The sequence below is a fragment of the Struthio camelus genome, chromosome 18 (assembly GCF_040807025.1).
Source record: "Struthio camelus isolate bStrCam1 chromosome 18, bStrCam1.hap1, whole genome shotgun sequence".
In the NCBI taxonomy this organism is placed as follows: domain Eukaryota; kingdom Metazoa; phylum Chordata; class Aves; order Struthioniformes; family Struthionidae; genus Struthio; species Struthio camelus.
Genome location: NC_090959.1, coordinates 11,754,522 through 11,768,399, shown reverse-complemented (window position 1 = coordinate 11,768,399; position 13,878 = coordinate 11,754,522). Strand labels below are relative to the sequence as shown.

Genomic DNA, 13,878 nt, shown 5'->3' with positions numbered 1-13,878 from the left:
GTGAGACCATGCCCAAAATACTGTAGAGCAACTTTTAACCAACAGCCAATACAGTGCAAATCAGAAATTACCCATTTCTAGTGTTTTTGTACTCCATAAGTACCTTTATGAGTTGAAAACAAGACCAGGGAAACTATGATATGTGCCTGACTTTATTATTTTAATAAACAGCGCAAATATTCCAACCTTGATGCTTTATCAATAGAGTGACGCTAATGCTTTCCTGAACAAATAAATAACTGCAATAAGCAAAGTAAGAAAGCTCTCATTAAATAGATGGAACCCAAGACAGGAAAGTCAGAAAATAAGAAACTGGTAGAATTTTTTTAAACATTGCTGGAAAAGAAGAACTGTCAAAATATTTACTAAAATAATGAAAAAAAAATTATGATATATTTAGAAAACCTTCAACTGTCCTCAGCCTCAAGATTTATGTTATTTCCAAACTTTGCATAGAGCTGAACTTTCAGGTCAGACAGCACTCTCTGAATTGATTCCACTCGGGATTCCAATGCTTCAATTTCCTCTTGTAAACTTTTCTGGAAAAGAAAAGAATGTCTAATTAATTATGAAAACATACCAAGTCATGTTTGTCAGCAACATATAATTGATCAAAGGAACCTTAAGTTTTTGCCTTAAGTCAGGCTCCTTTGACGGAGCCAGTCAAAGGACAAATTTTCCAATGATAATTATAGGACATCATAAAACATACCAGAAATTGAAAAGTCATGCCTCAGCTATCACCAACCTCAATAAATTGATCAAGGCATAAAGCTAAAATCAGAATGAGAGAATATTTCCGTGTTGATACTTTTTGCTGATTAACAGGCTCCAGCTTTGGAAGTATAACTTGCAGTATTACATGATATCATAGTAAAGATATTCAGAAAGTAAAAGGTTCAGAACTGAACACACCATCCCACTGCAATGCTTATCTGCAGATAGTGCTAAAGCAACTCCTTTTTTGCCCACAAACCTTTGCCTCCTCCAGCATCTCTTGTGTCTCTTCTTGGGAATGACTAATGAAGACATCTCCAATTTGGTAGGGTATCAGTAGTGAATCATCATCATCAAGCATCATTAGGTCATCACAGGCATCTTCCAAATTCTGAAGTTGCTTCTATTTATCAAGACACAAGAAAGTTGGTCACTTTGTCCTATGTGTATTACTGCAACGGATGCATTAACATGCTATTCCTGTTGAATAACGAATGCAGAGAGAGTCCGCATTTGGGGCAAAAATCCTACCCATCAATATCAGTATGTTTGATAACGCTGTTTCCGAGACATAATTTAAAGTAAGTACTAAATTCAGTGGCGTTTACCAGTAAAAAGTTCTAGTCAGTACTCTCATTAACAGGACAATTAACTGGTTAGACAAGTGAAAAACAGTTGATTTAATTTCACTAACATCTGATACGTTATTATGCAGGAATTTCTGAATTTAACCAGAGAACAGGAAGACAAATAAGGCGGCAAACGTTAATAACCTTATCACAAAAGTAGAATGTCTTAGAGTCCTAGCACCTTAAGCCACCAAGGGAACATCAAACCGAAAATGTAACATTTTTACAGTATGTATCAGGCAAGGGAATTATAGAAGAGACAGGGTAAGCACTTCACAAATAACAGTTAAAACTTCACTGGAAATACTGTGACCGATGTTAAAGAAAAATGAATTAATACTGGAAGAGTGAATTAGCATAATGTACCCTATTCAGCAAGAGAAAATCTCTAAGCAGATAACGATGACCTCTATAAACACATCAAAAGAAGAAAAAAGGCAGGAATGCCTCACTGGTACAAGAAAAGCAGATATGAATAAACTTAGGAAATTTTAGAACACTGCAAATAGCCTTCATATATGATCAACATTTCATACATAACAACTAAGGAGTTCTAAGTACTGCATGCAATAATACACTTGTGGTTCTTCCAAGTTTCCTTTATTTCCTATGACTTTCTTTGCTTTATCATCTTAATATTCTCTGGCTATCTTCAGTGCCAGAAATCTCTGGCTAAAACTATTACTTACGCTAATCGATAATTCCTATTTTCTGTCCATTTTCTGAGCAGCAGCTCAGAAATTAATTCGGGACAACAAAAAAAAAAGTGACCTTGTAGCGAAAAAAAAAAAAATACCTTTTTAACTTCTATTTCTTCTTTCAGCTCTGTGATCCTGCTAGTATTTCTTGCAAATTTGTTAATTTTCTGTTGATCCTCAAAAGTGACATTGACATCTTCTGCAGCCTGCAAGGAAGCGAGGTCAAAGTGAGCAACTCATTTTTTACGTGAAGTCTGATTTTGCTTTTAATCTCACCATAAGATTATTTCCACAAAGCTTTTGGAAGGGGGAGGGGGGTGAAGAAAAAACAAACGATTTTACGGTCTTTACATTTTGGTTATGCACTTGACTCCTTAGCACAGCTCCTTAAGGACACATCAGGAAGACTCCCGCGGAGCTGGGCGGACTCCCTGGGGACACGGGGGACACCGGTGCCCCGGGATCCCTCCCGCCCAGCCCCGGCTCCCAGCGCCGCCTCTCCTCAGAGCTGCCCGCCGAGCGGCGCCGCCGGGCCGGGCCGGGGCCCGGGGCAGGGACCCGCCGCCCCGCGGCAGCCGCCGGAGCGAGGGGAGCTGCCACCCGCCGGGCACAGCGGGGCCCGGGAGCCACCCCCGCCGTCTCCCTCCGCCGCGCTCCCACCACCGAGGAGCCCGCGGAACCACCCCCGCTGCCTCGTCCCCCACTCACCGCTTTCTTCATGGTGGCGGCCATGTTGGGCGGGGCTGAACCATGCGCTCCCCTCGCAAGAGGAGGAGCGGGACGGCGACGAGCGAGGGCGAGAAGAGGCGCCCGTCAGCGACCACCCCTCGCGGCGCGGCTCTGCTCTCTCTCGTCGGTGTCACCGCTGCCAGCGCTGGGGTCCGGCCGCGAGCGGCCGCAGAATGCCCCCCTCCCCCCCCCAGCACACTGCGCTTGGTACGTCCCGCTTAAAGGGGACGCGGGCGGCCGAGTCCACCGACAGAAAACGGGGCTGCGGCCCGCGAGGGCTGCCACGCGGTGGCGCCATGGGATCGCGGCGGGCGGCGGGCGGCGGCCTGGGGCCGGACCCGGACCCGCTGCGCACATCCTGCCCCCGCCCGCTGCCCCCGCTCAGGGATGGGCCCTTCCCGCCACCGACCCCCCCCCCCCCCCGCTGCCCCTCGGCCGCTCCCTCCTGAAATGGCGGCGCCGCGGCGGCGGGGGGCGAAGCGGCCGCCGAGGAAGGGGGCTGCCCCGACGGCGGGGCGCCGGGCCCGGCCTCACGCAGGGGGTCCGGGGCGACGCCAAGGACTAGCCCAAGGTTTCTCTTCGGCGTGCCAACCGAACCAGCCTGCTCTTTCTGGAAACGGGGGCGGAAAAGGCTTTCCAGTTCACATCCTTGCCGAGGGACTTTTTAAGCAAAAGCAAACATTTGTTGCCCCCCCCCCCCCCCAAAACGGCTGGTTGGCCGCTTCTAAAGAGAAATGAGGCTGTCTGGCATTTACGCTGCGTAATTGCCTCCACATGCTTCAGTTTATTTAGCTTATGTCACAACAACAAAACAAAAAAATCAGGTCATCAGAACATTTCACAACTGCGGGGGAGAGGGCTGGCGCCGGCGCGCTCCGGCTGTGGGGCTGCCGCGGGTACGCGGGTGGGATCCCGCAGCCCGGAGCCCGGGCGGACGGGCACGCGCCCTCGCTACGTGAAGCAAAAGCTGCAAGCGGCCAGGGTTTTCGAAAGCCTTCGCGCTGATGGAGACCGGCCTGGCCTCTTTCACGAAAAACAGCTGCTGAACGGCTCGAATGGGACCTCTTGATGCCTGTGACTGGCCTCGGTCTGCCGAAGCCACCTTATCTCTGGGACCCTCTAGCTTTCACGTGTCTCCATACAGGAACTGCCCACCACGTTCGGTGATTTCCAAGGGATATGCTCTTGTGCCAGTGTCAGGTGTGCAGGTAACAAACCTGCAGTGAAAGCTTCAGAAAGGTCTTTGAAATAGCTTTAGGCATTTCACTGGGATTCATCTTCCTGCTAGGCACTCCTGTGAATTGCAGTCGAAGGTCATTAGAGTTAGACCAAAAAAAGGACCTGGGTAGGTAGAGTTAAGGCCTGATAGGTGTACTTTTAAAGTGTCTAGCTTTGGAAAGGAATTCCAAAATCTGAGTTAGAGTCCCTGGCTCATTGCGTGGGGAGAGTTCGGAGCTCTAGAAAGAAAATCCGACGAAACAGCGTTTCAGCGCGTTCAGCCCTTGGCAGCCAAAACTGCCGAACCTTTTCTCAGAGCTGCCGAGAATTACCTCCACCAGTTTGGAGTCCGAAGATCAAAAACCATTTCCTGAAGGCACAACCTATAGCCTTTCCTCTAAAGCTGTGCTTTAAAAAGCACTCTAGTTCTCTGCAACAGTCTTGTCAGAACACTTGTTCGTGATACGCGAGACTCACGGATTCACCTGCTCTGTGTGATGCCATCCAGACTCGCATCGCACCTCCCTTGTAATGCCTGAAGAATATTAACCAACAACTATTTTAATAAGAAATACAGAAACAACCAGTGGAACAGAGTTAGCATTTGATTTTGTTAGAACACAGTGTTCCTGAGGCAAAATCCAGTGCTTGAACCACAAGAGAATCCATGCTCCATGGTAGCTCATAAAAGTCCATTGAAAAGGGGATCCATGAAGAACAATAGAAAACAACAACCCAGGAGAAGAATGGGTGAATACCTTAAAAGTTTTCCTATTGAATTCCTGCAATTGGGACTCATTAGGAAAAGCTGGAATATGGCATCCTCCATTCAAGTCCTAGCACATGTACTAACAATATTCTCCCTCAGCCTTTCATAGATAGAAATAACATAGCAGCCCTACTGCCTGCCTGGAAGAATGAGAAGTCTGGGTTTCTGCCTTCTTACTAATGAGCTTGGAGCTCACTCTACACAGAGTGTAAAATTCAGAAGTATTGAACTTCGTTCTGTAGTAGAGCTGGTTGGGAGCTCCATTTCAGTAACTGTTTTTTATTGAATATATTTAAGAAAGTCACATCTACCTGTGGCAAAGACTGTAGCAGCTTTCTAGCTCAAAAATGAGTGGAGGGAAAAAAATTTCAAAATTGTCAAAACATCTTACTGTGGATATATTCTGGATGGAAAAGTTATGTTTTTCTGTTTCAGTTCGAAACAACAGTTCATTTCAAGCTTCCAGTGACAGTCTAGAAGGATGAACAAAATAGAAAAGGAAACATTCGGAATGGCCTTCAAGCTGACTTTCATTTTTTCTTTGGTGCATGATTCTGACTTGTTTCCTGTTAAGGAAAAAAAAAATCATCACAAAAGTTCTCCCTGGATGTGAAAACATAATCCTAATTCATAAGTCTCTTTTTCTCAGAAATAAACTCTCATTTCTCTGGCCATTCTGTTACTCTTCATAGAGTCAGTTATCATCTCTCTTCTTAAAGATCCTACTATGAAAGGGTATAGTCTAAACCATGGTTATTTCCATGGGTGGATTAACTGAATAACACGTTAGGTCTGAGCCAGTGTAATTTCCTTCAAGAGAAAAGGAGTGGATTTCATAAGAATTTGATGACTCGAAGGCTTTGAAAATAAATCTTTTTCTTCCACATGCTCAGGCAAGATTTGTGGTGTTAGCCTGTTGCCAAGAGTAACTTACTGTAGACTTTTCTTATGTAAATAAAAGTGAAAACAGTGCACGAGTGCAAACATCTAGTGGTGGAGTAAGATAAACTCATTGAACTCAGTGACCTCATTTTTCTTTCAGTTGCATAAAAGGACTTGCTCTTTCTTGTACTGTTCTTCATTGTTGTTGCAAATGTGGTTAACTTCATCTTGCACCTTGGTGGGATCCCATCCATGGTGTGTAAAACCCACACGCCCTTTGGCTTGTATCTCCTTTGTGGTTCTTTTCACATTTTCCCCTCTTGTTACTTGTCTTTTGCAATACAGCTCGGTGGGAGAGAATCTTTCCATGCTCTTTGCCTGATTTGCTTTGGACTCACAAACTCTTTACCCTTTTCTCTCAAGTTACACAGAGAACAGGGTAACTCCCTGTGACTGAGCATCCTGAAACCACACATCCAAAATGTTTCTTAATACAGGATGCATTAGAAACAGAGAAAACTTAATGGAGACAAAAGAAATCATTGGTTTGTCAAGACTTTGTCTTATGAAGTGGATCAAGCACTCTTAGCAAAAGATGGACAAAGTTGTAATACTCTAATTGTACTAGTGTAAATCAAGGGGTACAGTTTGCACATCATATAGGTGCAGTTCTAGTAGCAGCCTGGCATTTCTAATATTAGACAATGAGACTTATTCTGCTGTAAATATATATATATTTACCTTATATAGCCATATGTATTGCTTTATTTCCGCTTGCCTATGGCTACCCTTGTACCAGCATGAGGTGGAACGAAGGGGCTTGCGGGGGGGGGAACCTTTAAAAAAATCCCCTTCTAATGGTGCTATTCTTTTCAAAAGGCAATATCAGATCTTAATGAAGCGAGTGTTAATTATTTACCAGACAAATCCTGGCTCCCTTCTTAGATTTTCATTCCCTTATATTCTAAAGAAAAGAAGGCAGATTTTTTTCAGATTTTTAGCCTTGTTCTTTCAAAGAAAGGAAAAAAAACCCTCCTGTTGCTCAAAAGCAACATTATCCTCCTTTGTATTCATATATATCCAGCATTAGAGCTCAGTAAATCATATTAGCTACTTTCCTCAAGTCATCCCAACAGACTTCATCCTCTGTGAAGAAAATTTCTCTTTTCCCTCACTGTAAGGCGTTGTACGTTGTTCTGCAGCCTCAGCTGAGCCCATTAAGCTGAGGGGAGTTTCTGCTGGCTCTCACTATCTAAAATGGGAGCTGGAGATTCCCTTTGGCAGGGGAATCCCTTTATGGTGAAGCACAGTAAGAGACCTTACTCTACCTTTGTGGGCAGGATGTACTGCAAATATAGAGCTTTAGTCCCATAATTCTGGCCCAGCAGAACAGTTGTTGCCCAATGCTGATTTTACTTAAAATAAAAGGTATACAACTGATACAGAGCTATTTCTGCAGCCCTGCCATTCTTCACCGCTATTTGGCACCTCAGTATCAATAGGGAACATACCTGGGCCCAAAATATTAGCTATATATTCCTGTAACTCCACACTTCATCTGGTTCTGAAAATATTTCTCATGATGGAACATCTCTCAGTTTACCCGAAACTTTTTTTGGCCCTTACTGGAAGCCTTTCAGGTTCATGAGGGGCCTACAATTGAAATGTCAGCTTTGCTTTTTTGTTTTGTTTTGTTTATTTTTGTGGTTCATCATCAATAAGAACTGCTCGCTACACTACCCGAAATTAGGTCTTCAGTTATACCTGTACAGCCAGAAACAATTTGTTTTTTAACAGGGGCACTGCCAGTGCCAATTTCAAAACTTGATATGTATGTATTCCTTAAAAAATACACATAAGGAGGAACAGAACCCAGCTCCCTCCTTAACCAGGACCCTGCAGGATTCTTTTCTCTTAACACATTACAAATGTATTTGTCCCTGAATCTGGAGCCTGGTTCCAAATTCGCAGGAGGCCTGTCTGTCATGTGTCCTGTCTGTATTGTTATTCAGCATCTTTTAATCTGCACAAGTCTGTCTTTTTTTCTGACAGAGTCACAACAAAGTTTTGGAGAAGACTTTTCCTAAGGGGCATCTGATGCGTTCATTTGATACTCTACCAAACAGAGCAATAAAAATATTAAGTGTTTTCCCAAGGGCAATATTTGTGTTCAAGTAGTCATATGTATGGGGAAACTAAACTCTTCCCTGGGGAACTCGGTGGCCAGGCATTTGAACTGAAATAAACAGCAGGATTTCAGGCAAAGGCTTTATCTGATGAAACGCTGAAGCAGTTTGCTCTAATCCCTCCATAAGCAATGAACAGGAGTAACCAGGATGTGGCCCGGAGGGTATCGAGTTCAGTGAGGCATAGCCCAAGTGCCATTTGGTTGACTAATGGTAAAGGGAGATAGAGTTTTGATATTTTCCTATGGCTGTACTGAAGACAAGAGAAGCAAAATGCACTGGGCTCACAGCAATTCACTGTTAAAGTTCAAACTCATTTCTTTGTGATCTTGTACTGTGGGAATAATAGTATCTTTTAGATATCTATTAAACCTTTCATCAGAAAAGACTTTAAAGGCCACAGACAAGAATTGTTTCATCCACCCCCACATGAAACACAACAGCACTCTCATAATAGTCAGTAAAAAAAAACAAAGAAAAAAAAAAGGGAAAGTCACCTATTCATATTTCTGGGGAATTTGGAGGCCAGATATTATTACCAAACTGAAATCATGATAACACTAACGGCTAACACTCCATCCCACTGAACACCTGCAAATGGTCATAACTATGGTTTTGTATATCATTCAAAAGACATTAGCTGCGGCCAGCACTGAAGCTACTAAAAGCAAGTTGTGACCATGAGTTTTGCAACAGTGCCCTGTGATAGTTGGTAAAAAACCTGAAAAAATCCCACTTTTTTGGTATTTCAGGGGAAATTAAAGGCAGATAATTCATATTATCTATGAAATTCTAGAAATATAACACGATTTGCTTCTTGTGTTTGAGAACACATGAAAGACTGTATTATTACAATTATATTTTATAAAACATTCTCATAAGGTATATTTTACAACCTCAAATGGGGGAACAATAAGATAAATATTTATTATCATAAGATAAACGTAAGAACAATGGGCAGGAGCAATACTGTTAGCATCCCTTCTTTGACTAACTGGCTAGTAGCATCTCACAGAAATAGAGCCTTGAAAATCTCTCTCAGTAACAGGAATCTGTTGGCTTGCAAAAGACTTTGTGTGATGTCAGATTTACCTCAGCAGAAACACATCCATCAGACCGAAAGTAAAACAAAGTAATCTGTGCAAACATTACAGACTTAATCAACAAATCCAGTAAATTACATGAGTCTGGGTCTGATTCAAGTGTTTGCAGAAGCAGCTTCAGCATATTTTCTCAAGAAGTTAGAAAACAGCCATTTTTCTCGGCAATTAAGACAGTCACACAACAACTAAAAGCCTCAGATTTATAAAAGTAGATATTTATTTTAGATTTGAAGTGTTGCGTAAATTAAAGGGATACCTAACTTTTTTTGCTTTTGAAAGCTTTCCTCGCTTTTTGCAAACAGTTTTGGATCACTTAATTATATCGTAGAGATATTAATACCACTAGAGCTGAAAACATTTTCATCATTTTTCAGTACCGGAACTCATGTACTACAATGTCTATGTTAACTTTGTGTGAACAAGGCAACTGTAGTAATGTCAAATGTCTAAGTGGAAGGCTAAATGTACCTTTGTTTGTGCAATCACATGTTTTACTGCACATAAAAATTAAGTACAAATACGTGATTTGTACGCTTAAGTACGCTGTTTCTGGAAACAGACTGAAATTCAAGATTAATTTCCTAATGGGGAAATCTCACCAAGAAATAATGTCCCAGAATGTGGATAGCTGTGGATACCTTCATGTTGTCACACACACAGGCTCTTAGGGCTTTTTATAGGTGGAAATATAAATGCCTAAAGAATTTACATGCCTTTTGGGTTAAGGGTGCTTGAAGATCTACATTTTGCAATGCATAGAGGTCTAACCCTCCACGTCTGTGTATGACATGGCAAATCTCAACTGCTTCCTTTGGCCCAAGTCTTGAGCGAAACCTGACCACTCAAATGCTTCTTTAGACTTTGGGCAGAATCTTTTACAATCCCACCTAACACTTCCCAGGCCCCTCCTGCCCTCTAGAGCATCAGGATACTGTAATAAAACCCTGCCTAGAAGAACAAGACATTGTGTATTTATACAGAACTATCTATAGCTTTAGCCTAATGTGGATGCATGTTAGCCTGGTTCTCAGTTACATCACCTAGAGTCACTAATGCCCGCGACAAAAATGGAAGTAAATGGCAATTTATGGAATCTATATAAAAGGGCTTTTGCTGATAGTCCTATAGTACTAAGACGTTTCAATACAGATCAGACTTAAGTGCACTCTGCCTGCATATCATGGATCATTAGGAAGTGTAAGAGAGGATAAGTCACTCTATTGAAGTGATGAGGAAAATATTATTTGCACTATACCTTTTTGTGTCCTCTAAGATTTTCTTTGCATTCTGCCCCTCTGAATTTACAAATGACACTGACCTAAACACTATTTAACCAATTTACAGCGTATCTGGCACTACCAACCATGGAAAAACATATCAAAACTAAGTCTCTCTCTCTCCTAATAAAAATTAGACGGGCGAGAGGGCGAGCCAACATTCAATTCAAAAGCTCCTGTTCCTGGTGATAACATCACCAGTAAATTGACACTGTTATTTTTACATTGTCATAAACATACACAATGCTTTCACAAGTAAGCAGTCAAATTAGATCTCAAATTAGATGGACAAATATAAAATGTAGTTAGATTGGTTCTACTGTATGTTAAGCCTATCAATAATTGCAGGCAGAGAAGGGTAGGATGGATGTTAACAGAAGGCGGCAATGAGGTTATGAACATCTGGAAAAAACACGACTGAAAAGCAGCAGGCCCGGCCTTACGCTAATGCAGTACTAAGGAATCCACCTGCAGGTATTGGTTAGTCATGAAACCAGGATTTCAGTGCTATCAGAAATGACATGTTCCTACAGATTCCTAAATTCTACTCCTTTTCAAACCAAGCATGCCTCTCAGCAGGGCTGTGTGGAAGGTGAAAAAAGCTTCTAGCCTTCTGCCAGCTCTGCCCAAGGAGAAAAATTTAGCCTGATGTGTAGACAGTAACTCATTCTCATAAACTCCTAATGCACAAATCCTTCGCTACAACAATTCCCTTCCCTGCTCAAGGAGGATAAAATTGCTAAAAGAGCAATGAAACTCTGAAAAAGCCCAGAGAGTGGTTCTAGTTATTGGAAGAAAAGGAAGAGCTAATCATGTCCCGAGTATCTCCAGGCTGACTGAACATCTTGTCACGGACCTCACTTTCTTGGTCTGTGCTCCCTACTTTCCTTCTGACTTATCACCCAACTTATATGCTTAAACTATATAGAGAACAGTGTGGAGCATTACTTTTACCATGCAAAGCAGATAATAAATATTTATTTACAGAAAAGGTGGTTAAACTTACTTGTTGGTAAACTTAAACATTAACTGCACCTAATTTAAGACAAGAGACCTCTGTTAATTTTCTTGAACCGTGTACTTACTTACCAATTAGAGACTCCTTCAATAGTTGAGTTTTGCAATGCTTATTGCAGAAGTAAATATCTCAAGCAGGTCGTGGCCATCTAGACGATTCCTTGGCTGGTGGAGTTTGTTATTCTTCTACCTTTCTGTTGTTCCAGATCCCTCTCTAAGAATTACCCTGTTCTCAGTTTGCTCAGCAGACCTATTTTTCCACACTGCTACTACCATCTTGTAGGAGTGTAATCATCGAGTATGCAGTGAAATCAGAAGTTTAGTGCTATAAAACTAGCGTTTGAGTAAAAATATAAAAGATTCTTTTGCTTTCATTTTACATTGAGGGCCTATGTATAGCTTTATGATCTTGATTTTCAGATAACATTTCAGTTTCTCTTTTGTAGAATGGGAATTACAGTACTTTCCCATTTCCTAAGCTGAGGCTCAATTTGTTAACATTTATAAAACTCTAAGATCCTCAGCTAGAAAGACACAGAACTAAAAGTGTATAAACAAACATTACTAAAAAACTGGAATAACAGCTCTGTGTTTAGAAATTAGAGTTTACACATTGCATTCAGTTTGTCTTCCTCAGCATTGTGAAATACCTTGTCCGTGACAGATATATTATTTACATATTCTACCCATTCTCCTGTGGTGCTTTTAAATTGTAGCATTTAAAAGAACACATAAGACTTTGAAAACATTTTAGGGCGAAAATAGTAAAAAGCTTACTCCAGCAAGAAGACAGAGATCAGGAGATGGGAAATGTGTAATATGCCACAATAGAAACCTTCCAGAATTACAGGTATTAAGCGAGAAAATCCACTACTAGTTAATGACTCCTTCAGACTGAGGAGTTGGTTTGATAATGTTTAGCATATTTTCAATTCACTATATGAAAAGCAGTCAGTTCACTCTGCATTAGTTCAATGCTTTTGGTTTGTTTTACGATATCCTGGAAGTTCAGCTACTTTGTTACAGTAAAATTTCTGATTGCACTTCAGTTCATAAATCCTGGGGAAGAGTTCTTAGTTTAATGAGTTTTCCAAGCCTTATTTAAAGAATATTTTACTACAGCTTCCCAAGAGGTAGAACTAGCAATGGCTTGTGCTTTGGAAGCAGCTATCAAACTTGGACCTCAGGTACCAGTTAATGTTTTAGTAATGAAAAAGATATGCTGTAATATGGTGTTTCTGTACCTCTACGACAATCCGCTTCAGATCTTCCACAGAAGTATCCCACTGGCAGATTATTTTTGAGGAACATTCTCTCCTGACATCTGAGGCTTCAGAAATCAAAACACAACTTTTCTGTAGCAAAAGAAAAAGCATAGGAGAATATGCATCACATGCCATTTAGCTTTGATCTTCAGAAGATCCTTTCAACTCTTTGACCTAGTAATACTTTTTGTTACAGTGAACAGGATTTTCCACTTGCAGTTGTCACTAGCTGTCACCATTATTAGAAAAGTTTGGTTCTCATACATAGAAAGTCTTGTGGATAGACATCTGTGGGATGATGGTGACATGCTCCAATTACAGGTACCTCTGTGGAGGGACAAGTTACATTGTGAACTCACGTGAGGATATGGCCACAATTCTTGAGCTCAAAAACCCTACAAGTAGTGTCATTTTACTCTTAAAATAACCCTTGATATGCTCTAAAGGTCACATGAGAAGATCTTGCTGAAAGGCTTGTTTTTGAGCTCTCTTAAAAGGGAGGGGAGAAAGAAGTGAAGACTGAAAATGCCCTTAGAACCGCACTTTACTAGAAATTGAGACAATCATTAGCTCTCTCAGCTCCAGGTCTAGCTGAGCTACAAATACACAAGTTTCCTTGCCAGAGAGTTACATCACAACCACAGAAGTTCAGTAAAACCTTTTCCATTCTGTAATTTAAAAAGGGCTTAATAGAGAAGATTTCGTATTAACAGGGTGGTTTTCTCCCTGCTGCAGCTAGGAACATGGAAAAATTGACCTATGCCCAGTTTAGTCTTGACTTGTCTATTCCAGACTCTTCTAAAGAGATCATTTCACAGGCGCTGAGCTGTGACCCTTCAAATGAGTTCATTTTGATTCCTTAAATAGACAGGTGTCCACAGAGCACACAGATTGTCTCTTTTCTTGTCTGGTTTCTCTGCACTTATCATTGAACTGCACCTGATTTACAAGGACAGCAAGATGTGTTTTCAGAACTGGTCTGAAGCAAACAAATCACAAAACTATTGACTTTTTTGTAGTGTTTTCTTTAAAAAAAATGCATACCTTTGAAGCAGCTTTAATTTCAAAACATGTCAGTACAGCCCACCTAGACAGTGCTCTGATCCTGTGGCCTGCATAATAAGATCCCCTAGAAGAAAAACACTGAAATGGATGGGAGGGATTGTTTGCTGAGAAGACTTAGCGAAACTGCAGTAAACCTGAGCAAGTGAGATGTCCTGCTTCTGCTTTTATCCATTTTTCCTCTATATTGTTCACTACCACCTTTTCTTGTTACTAATTTAACTTTGAGATGTGTATACACCACAGCCTTCACAGGCTGATCTCGGATTCAGAGGCAAACCCTATCTTCTGGCTATTTCTTTGCCCCATGCCTAACACGCCCATCT

At 41.5% G+C, this 13,878-nt stretch overlaps 1 protein-coding gene and 1 long non-coding RNA gene across 4 annotated transcripts in view; both read right to left on the bottom strand.

Annotated features, from left to right (window-relative positions):
* Positions 1–134: 134 nt before the first annotated feature.
* PFDN4 (prefoldin subunit 4) lies at positions 135–3,128 on the bottom strand. The gene is made up of 4 exons (XM_068912117.1): positions 2,753–3,128; positions 2,143–2,250; positions 977–1,120; positions 135–539 (listed from the first exon to the last, which is right to left on the bottom strand). Exons 1-4 carry the CDS (start codon positions 2,774–2,776, stop codon positions 408–410), a joined length of 408 nt encoding a protein of 135 aa, XP_068768218.1. The 5' UTR covers positions 2,777–3,128; the 3' UTR covers positions 135–407.
* A 399-nt stretch (positions 3,129–3,527) lies between these two features.
* Positions 3,528–13,878, bottom strand: part of LOC138061460 (uncharacterized) — a 50,170-nt gene continuing 39,819 nt past the window's right edge. The window contains exons 2-4 of one of the 3 annotated variants that reach the window (XR_011135226.1): positions 13,535–13,619; positions 12,470–12,580; positions 3,528–5,326 (exon numbers count right to left, since the gene is read on the bottom strand). This is a non-coding gene — a long non-coding RNA (uncharacterized lncRNA). Of the gene's footprint in view, positions 5,327–12,469; positions 12,581–12,849; positions 12,990–13,534; positions 13,620–13,878 lie in introns of those variants that run through there. The other 2 variants (XR_011135227.1, XR_011135228.1) reach the window with 2 other exon arrangements.

Bases quoted from the DNA above. Each gene is read 5' to 3' on its own strand.
- PFDN4 (XM_068912117.1), bottom strand. From the start codon at position 2,776: ATGGCCGCCACCATGAAGAAAGCG. The intron at 2,251-2,752 runs GTGAGTGGGGGA...GCTTCCTTGCAG, and splicing joins CCGCCACCATGAAGAAAGCG to GCTGCAGAAGATGTCAATGT. The intron at 540-976 runs GTTTGTGGGCAA...TTTCTTTTCCAG, and splicing joins AGATGCTGGAGGAGGCAAAG to AAAAGTTTACAAGAGGAAAT.